At 45.7% G+C, this 18,491-nt stretch overlaps 1 protein-coding gene across 1 annotated transcript in view; it reads right to left on the bottom strand.

Moving 5' to 3' along the window:
- Nucleotides 1–11,806: 11,806 nt before the first annotated feature.
- The window catches only part of LOC103775643 (creatine kinase S-type, mitochondrial), a gene marked incomplete at its 5' end in the record, with an annotated part of 13,646 nt that continues 6,961 nt past the window's right edge, over nt 11,807–18,491 (bottom strand). Inside the window, 4 exons of the mRNA XM_008943112.1 lie at nt 11,807–12,023; nt 15,270–15,395; nt 15,751–15,885; nt 16,352–16,475. Coding sequence (XP_008941360.1) covers nt 11,904–12,023; nt 15,270–15,395; nt 15,751–15,885; nt 16,352–16,475 — 505 coding nt within the window. The remainder of the gene's footprint in view (nt 12,024–15,269; nt 15,396–15,750; nt 15,886–16,351; nt 16,476–18,491) is intronic.

The raw sequence follows: 18,491 nt of genomic DNA, 5'->3' as shown, positions 1-18,491 counted from the left end.
TGGGATCCACCTGAGAGTGCTGATGGAGCTGGCGGAGGGGCTTTCTGGTGGAGGGGGAGTGGCTGAGGGAACGGGGATTGTTTAGTCTCGACAAGAGGCTGAGAGGAGACCTTATGCCTCTCTACAACTACCTGAAAGGAGGTTGTAGTGAGGTGGGTTTTGGTCTCTTCTCCCAGGCTACAAGTCATAGGACAAGAGGAAATGGACTCAAGGTATGCCAGGATAGATTTTGATTGGCTATTAGGAAGAATTTCTTTACTGAAAGAGTAGTGAGTCATGGAAACAGGCTGCCCAGGAGGTGGTGGAGTCACCATCCCTGAGGGGTTCAGAAAGCATGTCGATGTGGCACCTGGGGACATGGTTTAATGGTCATGGTAGTGTTGGGTGATGGTTGGACTTGATGACGTTAGAGATCTTTTGCAACCTTAATGATTCTGTGCTTCTAAAAAAATGTGAGCTTCATGGGAAGTTTACTGTATGGAGAACTGCCAAAGACCACTAGGGACCACCAGAGACCACTGAAGACCCCTCTAGAAGTTCCTAAGAGACTTGAGAGGCAGATGCAATGGCTATGTAAGTATAATGATTAGTTGTAGGAGATAGAATGAATCTACATGAACGTTCCAGGAAATACAATGCACATGCATATGTGCTCAGGCTGATGCAGTGTATGGTGGACATGCTAGGTGGAGAGATCCCCCACATCCCGAGTACCAAATAAAGTAATGCCTACTCTTTAATACTGTTGAGGGGTTTTATTCCTAATTTTGGTGACAGGGTTGGCTGCTGCTGAGGGTAGCATGGTGGAGCCTCTCCCTGGAGCCCTGAGGTGGAGGTGCCACGGCTGGCGGGCTGGTCTGACTGTGAGCATGTGTGAGAGGCCAGAGGTGCCCCCTGGCAGGACAGCCTGCTGCCCACGCTGCCCCAGGAGTGTCTGTACAGTCAGGATATTCCCCTGGTTCTGGAGGGCACCACGGCAGCTCAGTGTCATGTGGTGGTCTGGCCATACTGGGCTTGTGTGGCGAGGTCTTGGTAGCGAGGCTGGGAGGGAGGCTGCAGGGGTGGCTTCTGTGAGAAGCTGCCACAAGCTTCCCTTGTGTCCCACAGAGACAATGCCAGATGGCTCCAGGGTGGACCTGACACTGGCAAAGGCCATGCCCATCAGCAACCGTGGTAGCACCTCTGTGATAACCTGCTTAAGAAGGAGGGGGGGTGGAAACCATGCAGCAGCAGCTGGAAGAGAGACGTGAGACTGTGTGAGAGAAACAACTCTGCAGGTAGCAGGTTCAGTGAAGGAGGGTGAGGAGTTGCTCTAGGCACTGAAGCAGCAATTCCCCCTGCAGCCCATGGAGGTTAACAGTGGAGCAGCTCTGCACCTGCAGTCCACCGAGGACCCCACTCTGGAGCAGGTGGGTGTGCCCAAAGGAGTTTGTGACCCTGCTGGAAGCCCATGCTGGAGCAAGCTCCTCAAAGGACCTGTGACCCCATGAGGAACCCCCACTGGAACAGTCTGTTCCTGAAGGATCACACCCCATGGAAAGGACCCACACTTGAGCAGTTTGTGGATAACTAGCCTGTGGGAAGGACTCACTCTGGAGCAGTTCATGGAGGACTGTCCCCACCCTGGAGCAGGTGAAGAGTGAGGAGTTCTGCCCCTGAGGAGGAAGGAGCAGCAGAGACAACATGTGATGAACTAACCACAACTCCTGTTCCCCATCCCCTTGTGCTGCTGAGCAGGGAAGAGACTGAGAAATCTGGGAGTAAAGCTTAGCCCAGGAAAAAGCAGGGGGAAGGTATATTTTTAAGATTTGGTTTTATTTCTCAGTGCTGTTCTCTGATTTGATTGGTAATCACTTATTTAAAGTAATTTCCCCAAGTCGAGTCTGTTTTGCCCGTGAGTGATCTTCCCCTGTCCTTATCTTGTCCCACAAACCTTTGGTTACATTTTGTCTCTGTCCAGCTGAGGATTGAAGTGACAGAGCAGCTTTGGTGGGCCCCTGGTGCCCCAGCAGGGTCACCCCTCCACACTCACCTGGGAGCTAACAGAGTAATGTCTGTGTGGGTTTTTCCTGTAGGTTCTCTTTGGAAGGGATGTGCCCCTGGCACGGTGGCAGCCGTGTGGGACTGGCCTCACCCTGGGGCCATGGCTGCACCGATGCCTCCCTGGATGCAGCTGCACTCTGGTGGTTCTGGCACAGAACCATGTTCTTCACAGACCTTCCTGAGAGCAGCTCTGGGCAGGTGGGGGCTGTGCTGGTGCAGGTACACCCCTTTAAACCCTTGTGCTGGGCAGCAAAGTCTCGTTCAGATGGGGTGTACCCTTCACCACGAGCAGTGCTGGGGCTCCAGGGTGGTCCCTGCCTCCATCATGCAGCAGTGAAGGCCATTCAAACCTTCAGCTTGAAAAATTTACAGCATGCTTTCTGCAGGAGGAGAGCTTTTTGAAACTTATGGCACATTTTGCTCTCTCCAAACCGCTCCCTTAATGCACACGAAGTAAATCTCCAGGACTGTGTGGGGAGAGGCCCCTGCTCAGCAGTGGATGGGCATTTATAAATACAGTGAGATTTTTTTCTCAAGTCAGTCTCTTGTTTCTTGTATGTTTAGCATTTCTCCAGGTCTCCGTTACCTCTCCTGGTAATCTTGAGGCGATGTTAAGGACAGCAGGGCACCATTCCTTCCGTATTCGTTCTCTCTAACACCCGTGTCTCCCTGCGCCTGTTCCTGCCGATTCTCCAGGCTTGTGTGTCCGCTAGAGGGAGGTGTGTGCAAAGCCTGCGCTGGCCTCGCTCTTAAACTCCAGCCCTGCCCGCAGGAACAAGCACGGATTTAAGAACAGAGTGTTTACTGCTGGTAAAAATACTTGACAGAGGCCGTTTAAGAGCCATTGTTAATGAGAGAGGAAATAAAATCTGAAAGAGTTAGGATTTAATTTTAAAATTAAAAATAATGGATTTGCTGATGTAGTTACAGCTCATCCACAGTGTGAGGTCCCAGTTGTTCCTGCAACATGCTGCCAGTAAGCCTATAAAATAGAAGTGGTGGCCAAAGCTGATTTGTACAACCAAAAAGGGCTACAAGGAGCAGGCAACACTGGCCCAAGGGTAGGGAAGGTAAAGGCAATGGGGGATCCCATGGGCATCAGATGTCACATGCACTTCAGGCATCAGTGTGCTCTATGTGTGAGGCTGTGTTGTATGAATAGCCACGTGTTGAAGTGTTAAAAGGTTTTCAAATGGTTGTTAGGGTTGTTTTGAAGAGCTGGGGTGATGTGCCTGCTAATCTGTTTGTATCATTCGTGGCCATTGCTTGTGTTACAGTGGGTGAGGACTGATTTGTCTCCCACAAGTATCACTTCCTTGGCAGTGACCAGACCTGTTTAGTTTGCAGCAGGTTAGGCTTGTTCCAGGGTGACATTAGATGGCTGGGAGCTCTGCTGTACAAAGGCAGCAGATGGAAAATGACCAAGACAGCAGTCATGCAAATCACTGTGAAGTTTTGTTGCCTTTTTTTGTGTGTGCGTTTTACTAAAAGAGAGCAAACTGTTTGTCCACAGCACAATATTTGTAGCAGCACAGTCTACTTGCCTCTCTTAGGAAACCTTCTTTGTAGTTCCACCACCAGCATAAAATGCTTTGGAGATGTGAGAGAACAGAATTGAAAAACTGGACCAGTGGATCCTGTAGTACCTTTGGTAACTTGGGATGGAATCTCCTGGAATCTTTTAATGGTTTGAATCATTTCTTGTTAGTGACCAGAGAAGGAGGAGCATGTGTGAATCCTTCTCCTTCAAAGATGCTTTTCTCTCTTTTTTTTCCCCTTAACCATTAATGTATCCAGTAGCATAATTCAAGGCCAGCATCTACATTCCTCAGTCCATGTCTGTGGGACTTGTCCCCTTAGATCACGACAGTACGCCTGAAAAAAGCACATCTTGGGAAGGTGGGAACCTGGGAGGGCCAACACAAAAAATGGCAGTGGTTTAGTGCCAGACAGGGCCTGTTGATGGAGGTCCAGGAGAGTGAAAGGTGAAAAAGGGCAAGAAGGGTGTGGTAGTAACAAATCATGCAGGAACACCCAGGGAGAATCATTGTGCCTGTGAACCCTGGGATTCACAGCTGTGCTGCAGCACCTTTCCCACATGGAAATGATGTGGGTGCATTTTGGGGGCCAAAGGAAGACCTCAGTAAATAGAAAAAGGAATGTAAAGGTGTCCCCTGTAGACTGGTACTCGATACAGGCACAGCTGTGAAGCTGTAGGTGTCACAGCTTCTGGTTCTTTGTGAGGCTTGGCAAGTGACTTTGATTTTGTTCTGGCTGGTAAAGTTTGTAATCCTCAAAACCCAGGAAACAAAGTTTCCACTGCTGAGGATGTACCACAGGCTTCAGCTGTAGCTGCACGTGACTGATGGTATCTTTGTGCACTCTTTTTCCTTTGTGGTGTTTGGATAGATAATTCTACTTTGCCAGAATGTCAGGATGACATTTTCCTGGTTGTTTCAATTTTGATTTTAGCCTGGAGTGGGAAAATTAAGGCCTGTTTCTGCTTCAATTCCTTTATGTATGCAGCATTTCAGGTGCTCCTGTACAGGAGTTCACTTTGGTCTATTCACCATAGGTTGAGCAGATTACTGCTCCTTTTCACTGGCTTTCTTGTCTGTGTGAAATGATTACATATACTGTATTTAATGTTAAATATTTACAGATTTAATTGCTACAACCAAGGCAGCATCACCTTCAGTAAGCCTGTTCAGCTGACCAGTGCCCTATATTATTTCCATCAGACTGTGTTCCTGTGACTGTATTTTTTTCAGGATATTTATCAAGTGCTTAAATGTGTTGCTCAATCAACTCACATATGTTGCTGGATCAACTCACATATTGAGAAGTTTATATTTAGGCAAGTGCTTAAGTGCCTGGATGAACTGAAGCCTTTAAAGATTAGCCTGTGGTCAGCTATTTTGTCTACTTACTTTACACTGCAAAGAAACACTGCTATTTACTGTTTAAGTGTCAAAGTGAAAATCTGGAAAATGTGGCTCAAATGAAGTAGGATTATTGGACATGCACAGTCATGATACCACAAGAATTTTACCTGTTGTTAGTTTTGATGGCTGCCTGTTAAGGAAACTTAGGAGAACATAATTTTTGATCTTTCAGAAACACACAGGGAGGATGTGTATGACTTTAAAATAAAATTGCACGGCACTGTGCCCTAGGTAGAATATCACAGAGTAAGTTTTAGTTTCTAGGGTTGAAGATATGAAAGAATAAAGAAATGAGGACTGGATTATCCTGTCCAGTTCACTGACATATATGTTTGGATGCAGCAGCCTCTCCCTTCTGCAGTGTTGGCTGTATTTGGAATAATGCTGCTGTTTCACAGAACAAAAGAAAAACAGCAGTCTAAAACTGCAAGCAGAAGCAAGCATAGAGGTACAGATTCCTTAGGCACAGTAAGCAGGAAGAATGGTGGTGCTCAGTGCTTCTAACCTTTTCAGTCTTACTCACTTCTCATATTCCTCTCCATCAAGAAAACTACAAATCTCTCATTTCCACAGAAGAAAGCCCAAATGCCAGTAGTCTGCACGACTGTTTGCCCAGTATCAGCCAATTGATCAATAGCTTTTAAGCCCAAAGGCATTTTGATAGCTGGTTATTGTTTAGACATCTCTTACTTGACTTCTGTTGGGGCTAGGCACCTGACACATTTTCAAGATCTGCCACTAACTTTTTGAATGATAAATTTATCTTTGCTTCCTGGAATAGTATGTGTTTGAGAAGGAGTTCTGGCTTGAGGGAGGGAACTCCACCTCCAGATATGCATGTGTGTAAGTATCTCCATGTTTAGTGAGACAGGTTTAGCTAGCTAGGTAGTCTCCTGAACATATGGGCCTTTTTACAGTTTTAAAATATAGACACTAAGTATTTTTACTGTGGTTATTGTTGGTGTCCATGAGGTGCATACATTTTCCTATCGTTCTGTTCATGGCCCTGTTGCCAAATGGCTGTCAGTCACCTGAGAGGAAGTTCTGGTTCAGAAAGCAGAGCTACAAATCTGCACAGGAGCTAGGAGAGGTACTTTGGTAAAGACATAGACAGAAACTTCTGGACAACATTTTACATTTTTGTTTCAAACAAGACTATGTATGTGCACAAAATGAACTAAAATTAACTGACATCATTAATCGACTCTTTTCCCTTTGTCTAGGAGGCTCTTGGATGCATCTGAGTTCCCAGAAAAATGGGTAGGTGAACAAAGTATGTTCATTACCCTTCTTTACTGATAAACTTGTGTTCCAATATAGCTATTTTTTTCTCATTAGGACTTCCATCTTGTTCTGCAATAATTGATACTGGGTGAACTAAAAACGCCCTGTCAGTCAGCAGCGTGGTGCTGTGCGGTGGGTGACAGTGTGTGTGTGCCCAGGACCTGACATGGTGTGACCTCCGTGTGCTGCGCCTGCAGGCGTCTTTGCAGGCAGAAGAAATGGCTGTTTAAAGCCTTTAATCTTTTAATTAAACCTTAAGCTGAAAGTAAACTGTAAAAGGCATTACAGTAGAAAGATGAACGTTAATTATTTTGGCAGATTTTAAATTACATTCCAACAAATCTTATTAGTAAAGTAATTCTGCATATAAATATTAGCTGTAAGTCATTCCCCGTGTTATCTGCTCCCTTTTTTTTATATTTCCAAAGGAAAATTACATCGGGTCTGTTTAGATATGCATTAGTCTTGTGAGAGTGACATGAATTCTCAAAGTCTGTCTACTCAGTTTTTGTTACACCAGCAAATGATTTTAGGTGTAAGGTGTCACGAGTGACGTCATTAACAACCGTCATGCTACAGCCTTGGGTCTTAATCCTTTAAATCAGGCTTCAGAAAATGAATCAGTTCTCTGTGTGTAGTCCCACCTACTGAAGTCCTCCTTACAGGGAGCCCTCCTAGCGAGCCATGAATTTTGTTTGCTTTTTCCATGAGCTAGGTGAACACCAGTGCATGGAATAAAGCCAAAATTCAAAGATACCACAGTAGTCAGTCTTCAGCCACTCTGATGCTGCTGTAGCACACATTGTTTTATTTTTCTTGGAAAAAAAAAAGACACTTAAAATAAATCTTGCACAGCCTCACTTTTATTTTTTTAATTTTTTTTTTTCTTTTATACTAACAGCCCTTTCTAGTGATGGATAGGGATCTTACAACTGACCAGGAAACTGAAGAGCTTCAGTCAGTACATTTGTTCAGTACCTTTCTCAGTTAAAGGAGACACACATTTGTCTTTTGCATCTGTTGCACGAGCCCAGTTAGCAGGTACAGGAAAGTCCTGGCCCTCTTTGTGAGGGTGTATGTTGTGTCTCTGCCTTTGGATCTGCTGTCCTGAAGCATCCCTTGCCTCCTCCTGAGGCAGCCCCACACCTCCTCCTCCATGCCCTGGTCTTGGGCTTCCTTCCTCCCACAGCTTAGTGCAGCCTCCCACCCTGATGCTAGCTTGGCTTTTACACTGAGCCACCCCTTGACTTTCCAGTTTATTGACAGTGCCCCTTAGCTAGGCCATGGGCCTGTTGCAAGAGCTGGCTTTTCTTGTGGTCAGTCACTGTGTGTGTTAACTTCAACACAGCTCCAAACACAGTTCAGGCTTGCCACAAATAATTTGGTTTATGCGTCCATGCTTAAATCTCCCAATGTATGTAATTATGCTCCTGACTGAGAATCACCTAATTTCTGTTTTCCTTGGCTCTTTTCTTCTTTGCCTTCAGCCTGTGCTTCTCTCACCCACTGTTTTATCTCGTCCTTTACCCTGTACATGCCTTGAAAAAGTAGGTCTGTCCTTGTGCTAACATTTTGGTAATGCACAGGTCAAAGGACCTGTAGCTTTCTGAGGGCCTTTGGTCTCCCTGTGGTGCAAAGGCAAATTAACAGAGTTTATTCCCACCACCCCAGCTATTTCTACAAGGTATTTGTTGTGAGAGTGGTATTTGTATGGCAGTTTCAGCATGGAAGAATGTGCTCTCTGTTGTACAGAGGGACCTCTTGCAAAGTCCTTGTCTGTTTCTGGTAGAGCTGAGAGTACAGTGCCCACTTTTCCCTTGTCCTCTAATGGAAAATTCCTCTCCAGTTCTCACCCTGCATGAACTGCCTGATAGACCACTGATGGGCTTTGATGGAGCATGACCTGAGAGTTTACTTTTGCTGATCCCTAGTCACTGATGTGTTCGTCCAGAAGATTATAAAAGTACTTGAGGCATGGCATATGGCTCTTCTTGGAGTATTTAATCAAATAAATGTCAAAGATTTATAGAGAATCAGCGTCTGAATCTCTCAGGAAGAGGTTTATTGGCAGAAAAGGATCTCAGCAGTGCAAAATTGGTGGTGTGGGAAAGCTAAATATGAGGAAGTGAGACATAACATCGTATATCTAGGGTTAGTGCTCCAGCCCAGCTTTTTAACCTTTAATATCTTCTTATTCACTCATAATCTGTGCGAGTCTCTTTCTCTGTTTACTTCCTGCTGCAGCCATTCACCAGAGCGTGTGTATCCTCTAGAAACAGTGCAGCTGCAGTGTTGCTGCCTTTGAGCTGTTCCTGAGGGCTTACAGGAGCAGACTGCCCCACACACCGCAGCCCCAGGGTGTACTCCACTTGGGGATAAAATGTGGTCCAAGTAGGCAGCAAATTGGTCTGGGAACAGTAATGATGGAGTACGACTGACTGAAGATGTCCAGCGTGTCGTTAGTAGATACATGACTGTCCAGGTTTCATTTAAAATACTAAACAGTGATGCAGAATGAAGAATGAAAATGCATCATTCGTGTTAGTCAGCTGAGTTACTCTTGCTGACAATATAAAGCCCATGAAGAGTGAGAAAGATTGCAGAAGTGAAAAATGTAAGTGGCAAATAACAAGCCTTTACAAAATAGTGTGTGTGAGGAAGAGTACCGTGATTTTGAGGGACACACTTGGGAGCCAACAATACAGATAAAGCCACGGTTTAATTGTAGCAGAGAGTAAATCATATCAGGATATCTGTATTTCGTGCAGACTTAAAATCCCGTGTCTGGTCAGAGCACAGCATGGCCAGGACATTTCTCTGCCTTGTATACTCATCTAGAGATATTTTGTAATAATTGATTCAATCACAGGACCACAGAATTATGTAGGCTGGAGGTCTGGAAGTGATCTGGTCCAACACAGCTGACCCATCCCACTCCAACCTCAAAGCAGGGTCAACATACATCAGATTGCTTATGAGCTTCTACCTTGAGTTCTGAATGTCTCCCAAGTCTTTTTGAATGTTTGACCATGCTCAAAGTTCAGAAGGTGTTCCTAGGTGTAGTCCTCTGTGTCACAGTTTGTGTCTGTTGCCTCTCGTCCTGTCACTGTGCACCTCCAGAAAGAGTCTTGACCTTGTCGTCTCTGCACCCTCTGATGCAGACAGCAGGTGTGGACATCAGTACATTCTCCCTCAAGATTTCTCCAGACTGAACAAACCCAGCTCCCTGAGCTTGACATCATGCATCATGCTCCAGCTTCCCTGACCCTCTTTGGCCTTCTCCAGGACTTGCTGCAGTCTGTCACTGTCTTTCCTGTGCTAGGGAAGCCCACAGCTGGGCATGGTACTCCAGATGATGTCTCACAGGTACCAGACAGATGTCCCTCAAGCCGTTGGCCACAGTTGTGTCATACAGCCCAGGATGGGCATACTGTTGACTCATGTTCAGCTTGCTGTCCACCAGAACCCTGAGTCCTTGCAGAGCTGCTTTCCACCCAGCTGTTCTCCAGCTTGTGCTGTTGCACGGAGTTGCTCTCTCCCAGGTGCAGGCCTTTGCCTCTGCTTCCATTGAACCTCCTGAGGTTTCTGTCACCCTGTTTCTACAGTCAAAAGCGCCCTGAAGAGCAGCCCTGCTCTCCAGTAAACCAGCTGCTCTGTTTTATTGAGCAGCAGCAGTGGACTGGCTGACCATGCACCTCATCATCCAGGTTGTGATTAAAGGTATTAAGCCAGCATCACCAGCTCCATTATCAGCCCCTCAGGAGTGCTGTTAGTAACCAGCTGCCAACTGGACTCCGTACCACTGCCTGGCAGCGTTTTGCAAGTCAGCAGGAGGACAGCCAGTAGAGACTATAATCTGAGCACATCTGTCCCACAGTTCAATTTTGTGTTGATCTGAGTGTTTTGGAGAGCTAACAGTGGAGTCTTTCCAGTTTTTCTTGTTTGCCTCTTATGTGAAATCAGCAGAATTACAATTATTAACCACCATTTTGAAAGGCATCAGCACAATGTTAGGGTACGTGCCCGGCATAGATGAGGAAGAAACAGCAATCATATGGAAGCTCCCACCTACTTCATGTGCAACTCCTTTGGAGCAAGGAACCAGAGCACACCATGCTGCTGTTTTCCAAGACCTGCTAATTCACCATCTAGCTCTCAGTTAGCTTCCAGTTGTGATTGGTAAAGTCTGTAAGTGGTCTTGGCCTCCTAGTGATCCAGTTGCACAGCTCTTCAGATATGACTCACTGAAAAAGCTCCTAAAGGGACTTTGCAGCTGGCTGGCACAGAACAGTGGATGTCAGCTGGGGGGTTTCCTGATGAAGGGTGCTTTGTTAGGGGAGATCCTGTCACATGAGAATTAAAAATTAAGACTAATCCGTGCCTTCTCAGTGTTTTCTGAGAACTTGCAGTGCATGAGTTTTATGAACTAAACTAGCATTACTCAAGGTGCTGCAACAGGCTCCAAAACACCAGTTTGGACACTGTGGGTCTGCATGCCTTGGCCATACCTGTCTTTAGAGTAGAAATGGGCACCTCAGCAGTGTCCTACCCACACAGACCTGAAACATTTTCTGCTGATGCTACTCCCAGCTCCACAGCAACACAGCGCATTCATCAGAGCATGCTTTGACTTTTTTTTCCTTTGAGAACTGATGTTTTGAATGTGGTTACTGTGAAGCACTGAATATGTTTCAATATGCTAAAAAGAAGCAACGTGACTGTGCTTTTTCTTCCCATCCAGGTATTCACCACATGGACTATTGGTGAGCACAGAGAGGGTCTTGATCAGGGTGGCACTTTGAGGAGTGATGGTTAGCTGGAGCCTGGTCCCTGTTACCTGGAACCTGAAGGTTGCAGGAGGAGATTGGGACAGGCCATACTCAAGAGGTTTGTGTGAGATGCAGAATATCAGCAAACAGATCTGCCTGCTGATCCTTGGGCCAGTTTGCTGCAGCCCAAGGCCACAAGCCAGAAATGATGCCTAAGGGAAAGCTGAGGAGTGGTGTGGTAAGTTCTGCAGGGGTGACAGCCTGTGGGGCTTTGGGATGGCGTGGTAGGGGCGTTTGTGTGCAAACCAGTCCTGACAGCTCTTGTGCAGGGACAGTGCTGAGCTCCCGGTGACAGGGCAGGCGGTGCACTTCAGGGGCTGCAGGCACGTGCAGCTGCCTGCTCCAGCCTCCTGCTGACCCCACCCTGGCGTTCAGTGGTTGCTGAGCAAACAGGGAACTTTTCCCAGCACATGCCCCTCAGGCAGGCAGATTTCGGCTGCCTGGGCAGTCACTGCAGAGAAGTGTGTCTGTCAATGAAAACAGAGTGCTCCTAGGAGATTTGTAAGTATGGGTGTAAGTGCAAATCCAGGAAAGAATTAGAGATTTGTGCTTTCTTCATTACCAGGGTGGTACTTTTCTTGTCACCAGCCGAGAAAGAAAGGGAAGCAGTCCCTGCAGAGGAGTGTACCAAGGTGGTTGTCTTGGGTGCACCCTAGAAGACTAGTGTCTGCTCGTACAGCCAGGCACCTGAGGACACAGGGGGTATCAGGTACTAGTTTATTACACAAGCCATTTATACAGAGATATACAGAGGTGCCATTCTCAGCCGTATTACCATCGGTTGCCACCATCAGCAGCAGAATCACTTCCTGCCAAACTGAGGCAGTGGTGGTGGCACTCTGATGTCTTGACCTTTTTCCAGTTTCTTCTCACAGTCAACAAGGTAATTGACCCCATCAATGACAATCTGGACTAGCTCCACCTACAACAAGAAGAAGAAAATAGCAGTAATAGAAGCTTTAGCTAATGCTGTTAGTAGAGGAAGTGAAAATTGACTTGAACTGCAACGGCAGCAGGTAAAGCTGTGAGTAAGGAGGGTCATGGTAGAGAGATCACACACCCTGTGGCATAGTTTGTGGCATAGTGTGGGTCCTGCTGGTCCAGTGGAAACCCACAGTAGCTCTCTTCTGTTTGCATTTGGACTACCAGCAACAGAAATTTTAAAATAGGCCCCTAAATTTATGTCACCCAAATCCTGCTCCTACTCGTATCCCTATAGGAACAAAGCAAACAAAAGTCCTTATATAAAATATTTAGGCATGAGTTGAGAGACCTCAAATATAGTCACAGTGAGGATGCAGGATCCTCCCCAGATGTCTGCTGAGAAGTAATGAGGAAGCTCATCAAGCCAGAGTCTTGTACTACTTCACAGTCATGGCTCAGGATGATGTGTGCCCCGTCAGATGGCCATGAACCCTGCTGTGGTGGCTCCTCAGCTGTGGGGAAGGGTGTCCTACCCGTGCTGCTGGGCGTGCTGGCTTTGCTAAGCTCAGGACCCACACCTCTGAAGCAGAGGCACTCATCCTAAACTCACGCTGGCTCTACATCATCCATCACTCTTTTCTTTTCAGCTCTTGGTTCACACTGGCAGGGGTGGGGCTAGTTCTGGGCCCAGAGCACCATGAAAATCTGCAGTTCTGTATGGCTGAGGGTTGTGGTGTCTTTGAAACCTTTTTAAGTATCACTGAGGAGTACCAGGGGCTTGTCCCCAGAAGACTCTCTCCACAGGCAGTGCCATGAGTGGGCCACAGGCCCTGTGGTGTTGTTAGCCAGCGAGCTATAGCACTTACTTTTCTTGATCTTCATGACATGGTTCATTAGCAACCCTTAATGACTGGCTTGTTAAAACCAAATGCGAAGACTAAGTCCCATTGGCTCTTTATTGTGACAGTTGCTGATTTTCAAGGGATTTGCTTTTACTATAAAGTATTTCAGTGGTTTAGCAGTTTATTTTATTGTCTTTTACAGACTGGCTGTGTTGGGAAATCAGAGGTCTGAATCTGCAGCCTCCAGGAGAAAAGGAATTTCATATTAAGTTTCCATTGACCAGTAACTGAAACAAAGGAAAAATACAAACAGCTTTATCTTGCACCTTTGGGAACATAACTCAGTTCTGCAAATGCATTTGCCACATAATGGAATTTATTTTATTATGTACTGAAAAAAAAAAGTCTTATAATAAAACATTTCTATGCCCTTGAGTTTGCCTTGTCTTATTTAGATTTCAAAATCTTCAAGGTAAGGATTGTATCTGATCTATTGGGTTAATCCTTGCTGTGCAAGGCATCACTGACTTCAGCAGAAGCCTTGACATAAGCAAAAATTTGGAGATTTAACCCATTTGTCAGTAGACCTCATTAATTAATCATGCTGTGTAATCCTTTTGTATTATTAATGTTATTTTAGTATAAAGCACACATGATGATGTTTTGGATATTAATGAATGACTTTGTCACATCCTGGTTTTGCAATTAATACAGCCTAGTAGTTTTTCTCTCTTATTTATTTTGGTCTAGATCCAAAGGAACACGGCTGCCTACATCAAACTCAAAAAAATTTCAGATTTCAAAACCCCTGTCCAAGTGCCCCTTGGCTTTGAAGATGTTCAAAGCCATGTCCAAAAAGGAAAGCACAGCAGACCTGCCTTGGCTCTGTCCTTGTGGCAGGAAGCCCAGGTGAGTGAGGAAGGGAGCCTGCTGTCTGGTGGTGGACCTGTTTGAATCTCCTTCTAACCCAGCTGCATTATCCCAGGGCTGTGTTGGTGTTATGAAAACCTGCCAAGACCAAGCTGAACTCGGGTGTGGGGCTGCAGCACCAGCACCAGACTGCATCCCTGTCTAAGGTGCCAGAGCCGCTCAGCGCTGTGCTGTTCTGTATAAACACACCTCGACAGCACGCTTTTCTTTGCAGTGGAGTTTTAATTTGCAGCAAAGCCCCCAGGGTAGTTAAAATTTTCTGAACCAGCAGGCAGCCCTTCAGATCCTGACACGTACAAGCGGGTTGACATGTGAGTCCAAATCGTGTATCACATTGCTAGTGGAGATACAAGGTGAGACACCGGTCCCGCTGGGGCCTGCCTGGCTGACCACAGCTGAGAGGTTACAGCACACACTGGGGGGTGGAGGATGTGTTTGACAGAAGACCTGAACCTCTTGTTTCCTTCCTACTAGCAGGATGTTCAGATCACTGGACTTACAGGGTCTTGCAAGGTAAATTTTTGTCTCAGTTGTTCTTGCTGAGGCCAAAGTTGAGAACAGCCCTGGTCTTGGTGAGGAAAGGGAAGCTGCAGTGGTGCCACAGGACCTACAGCCTGTGACCTGAGTAAGGATTTGGCTCAGGCAGAGCTAGTGGGAAGAAGCTGTAACTCTTTGACACAGCTGTTTGCAGTAGATCCTTCCATAGACTTGCTCTGTGCAAAACAGGAGCTGTTCTGCTTTATAAAATAAATATGAAACAGGAATGAAGCCTGGGACCCAAATCTCCCAGGAGCCCAGCAACACCACCAGAGTGTAGAATCATTTCCACTCTCTTGCACAACAAATACCAGTTCAAACGTAAATGCATTCAAAGCAACTGTCTGAGATGAACCCACCTCATTGTAGCCTACAGTCCAACAGGGAGGGCTCAGAGCTGGCAAGTCTTTGCCCTCATTTAAACTGAGCTCTCCACATTCTCTGCTCAGTGCTGAACGTGAGACATGTTTGTAAGTTGTGCAGGGGGTACTGAGCTTGTTGCCACACACTGGGCAGCACTGCAGGGACCAACAGATGGTGATCTCCTGGCAGGCAGGCAGGTCTAAGAGTTTGTGCTGGGATGCTGGGAGGAATCATCCTGAGGGGTGTCTGTTACCAAAGCCAAACCTCTCCAGCAGCTGCAGACTCTCAGCAGAGATCTTCAGCATGTGGTGCAGGCAAGTCACATATGTGGAACTTGCTCAGGGTCTGTTTTTTTTCATTGCCATAACAGGAACACTTGTCAAGCACTTCATGCAGGTTAATAGTTTTAATTTGGGTGAGCATTTCCACTGGACCAGATTCATCAGGAGTAAAAACTGCTGTGGCTCCACTGAGGTCAGCAGAGCACACACAACCAGGGGGAAAGTGACTCATGTTAGCACAGATCTGAGAAAAAAAAGTAAGGAGAAAAAGAAAAAAAAAGAACAGGTTACCTCTGAGCGACCCATGCGGTCCAGGTTGGAGATATCATACACGTCAGCTACAGCTGCTGTGTCCACTCCACCAGTGCCACGCTTTTGCAGACGCAGGTTCTCCAGGATTTTTGGAAACCTGGGATCCTGTCAGAAGAAACGGGTTTGAGCTTATTGCCTTTTACGGCATGTTGTGCTGGTTTGTTGGGATGCTATTATCCATGAGTTAATGGCACCTCCAAAAAGAGAGGCAGAGATGGATGGTCTTCTCAGTCCGTGCATTACAGCCTGTCTTGGTGGCTGTCTGCTGAGTAGATTAATTTCCACAACCAATGCAACAATTTGCAGAATAAAAGTGTGCTTAATTAGTCATGCGCTGTCCCTGGGACCTTGTTACACATCGTGCTAATGTGCAGTGACTGTAAGGTGTCATTTTTCATTTGTTTCTTTATAAATCAGAAGAGCTGTCCTATGGCACTGGCCTTCTGAAGGACTGACGTACCTTGCTGAGCTTGGGCAGCTTCACGTGGACTCCAGCGCGCAAACCAGTGCCCAGGTTGGAAGGACAGGTCAGGACATACCCGAGACGCTCGTTCCACATGAACTCCCAGCCCCGCTCCTTAATTAATCTTTCCACCTGTGATAACAAAAAGAAAGAAAGCAAAGAGGATTTTTTTAAAATTAATTTTAAGATGTCCCAGCATCAGGAATGAGAATCAGGAGGCTGGGCCAAATAAATTCTTCATTCAGGCAAATCAAGCAATCCAAATAAAATGTCTGATCTATAAATTCCCACAGCTAACAGGCACAGAATGGCAAAAAGAAAAAAAAAAGAAAAAAAGAAAAATATTTGTTAAGCCAGCCTGTGCTTACAATTTTAATGGAAAAGCAACAGAGACATATTATTTATTTTCCCCCACAACTCAGCAAGCAATTTGCCCATGTTTCCTCCTCTAACTGCGTTAGTGTGGGTTGCTGTGTGAACTGGTGTTACTTCCTTTTGTTGCTCCCAGAGATGTCAGTTCAGTATGAACCACAGTAAGCAGTGCTGACAACAGCCCAACAGTAAACAAATAGGAATAATAAACTCTTTGAAATGCTACCTCTTTTAAACCACGGCAAAATCTTTCAAACACCCTTTTCATGTTGCCACCCTTCTCCATGGAGATCACCCTGGTGTGATCCTCTTCATTAATCCAGATGAGGAAGGTCTTGTCATGGTTATGCCTGGTTGAAAGTGGGAAAAAAAGACTATCTTTAAAAAGATATGCCCTGAAAAATAATTCTTAGTATCGTTAGTTTTGTCCCAGTCTTCCAGGGGTGTGGAGAGGTTAAGTGCCGCAAAATACTGTTTTTCCGTGGAGTTAGGGATCTGAGCTGCTTTCACAGTTGGATCCCCCGTGGCAATGGCACTATGGAGGTTTCTTGGGCACAGTGAGAACAGTTTTTCTGATCACATCATGCTGCCAGGGTGCTGAGTGAGGAAAACTGTGTTGTCCTGTAGCAGAAGCACAGCTGGGAGGTGCAGCAGGGGGAGAAGCCAAGCTCTGCATCCTCTGTCACCAGGGACAGTTTTTATTGTTCTTAGAAAACTGTGCAGCTAGGAGAAAAAAAACAACCCTAACATTTACGTGCTGCTGGGGGCCAAGCAATATGTCCTTACTTAACTGTATTCTCACCTAAATCAAATCCTGGTGCCCTCTACATCGTTTGGTAGTATGAATTGCCACATCAGTCAAGTTCTGTGTCCAAGGCAGCAGCTGCATCTTGCTTTTGGACAGCACATCAGTGATGCTAGCTGGTCAGTCAAGGCAAAAATGCCCAAAAATGCCTACTGTTGCTTCAAACAGATCAGTTGTGGCTGGCTTTATTAAGTGCTGGATCAAACATGAGGTCAATTTTCCTGGCTTTTTCTCCACCTTCTCTGTCTTCTGCTACAACCTTTTTACAGCACATAGAAAGTGATTGATGGGATCAGACTCGTTTGTACAAACAGCAGAATATTACAAGGTTTGAAACATATAAAATAAAAGGTCACTGAGAGCCTGACTTTCAGCTGGTCTTTTACTGTCTCCCTTTTTTTTCAAGTTTGCCAATGAAACATTGAGCAGATGTAAACATCCTGTGCCCTGATGTCACCTGCAGTCTGGCTACCTTGTCCTCAGACAGGTGCAAACGTTCAGGAGAGCATTTTCCAAATAGTCTGAGGCTGGCCTGACTTGCCTTCCCTTTAATTAACTAAGTCTCCTCATTTCTTCAAGAAATGTGCAGGGAGGCTGCACTGAGGGCATTTAAGCTGCACCATTGCTGCCAGTGAGGTCAGTGGGAATAGTCCTGCAGCCCCTAACAAGGACAGGGTCACAATCATAAGCAAAATGATTTCCAGAACATGTACTCTTTTTGACAATATTTTTTTGCAAGAGAAAAGTGTGTTTTCTAGATGTGACTTACTGAAACACTTTTCAGTCATACTAATTTTCTTTTTTCCAGTCTCCCTGATGTAAAACAAGCCAAAACCCGGGTCTTTTATTTAGGATATACCTGGATAATAATTATATTTTTGGTACTTATTTTTTTTTGTAGAGTCAATGAATGGGGTGCCTCAGCTTTATCCTTTCCCTCTTCCTCAGATTTAGATGAGGACCAGGAAACTAATCTGAAGCTTGCTGAAATAAAAAAAAAAAAAAAAAAAAGCACCATATATTTCCAGCAGGTCACTGGGTTTCATGGGTGATCAGGTCTCACAGCACCTGCTCCCTGACAGAAATCAGGCTGAGCTCATCACAGTGATACTGGCTGTGCTTCTGAACACAAACCAGCATTGTCAGACACTGCTTGGAGAACAGTTAGGGTTTTTTTCCACATAAAATCTCGTCCTCTCTGAAAGTCCTGAACCTGCCTAGGGCAAGGAGATAGGATAGGTGATGCTGCAGAATCCTTTTTAGACCAATTTTCCAGAATTACACTGTCTGGTAACACCTAGAAGTGTACCAGGATGGGTGCAGCTGCTATGTACTGACAGCTGTCCTCATCCTCTGCTAGTGGGTGTGCACACTGATACTGGAGCTATTATCCCTTTCTCTCCACAGAAATTATCATATCTGGACACAAAATACATCCAGTGTGTTGTGAAAGTAGAAACAGTTCTAGAACAAAATAGGAAGTTCTACTTCTGTATCTCCTCTTCATCCAGTTCGTTTGGAAAGAGAGGGTTGCTTCCAGCTCTGGAATGAAAGTGACACT

This window comes from Merops nubicus, unplaced genomic scaffold (assembly GCF_000691845.1).
Source record: "Merops nubicus isolate BGI_N331 unplaced genomic scaffold, ASM69184v1 scaffold24456, whole genome shotgun sequence".
NCBI lineage: Eukaryota > Metazoa > Chordata > Aves > Coraciiformes > Meropidae > Merops > Merops nubicus.
This window is presented reverse-complemented; position numbering and strand designations above follow the sequence as displayed.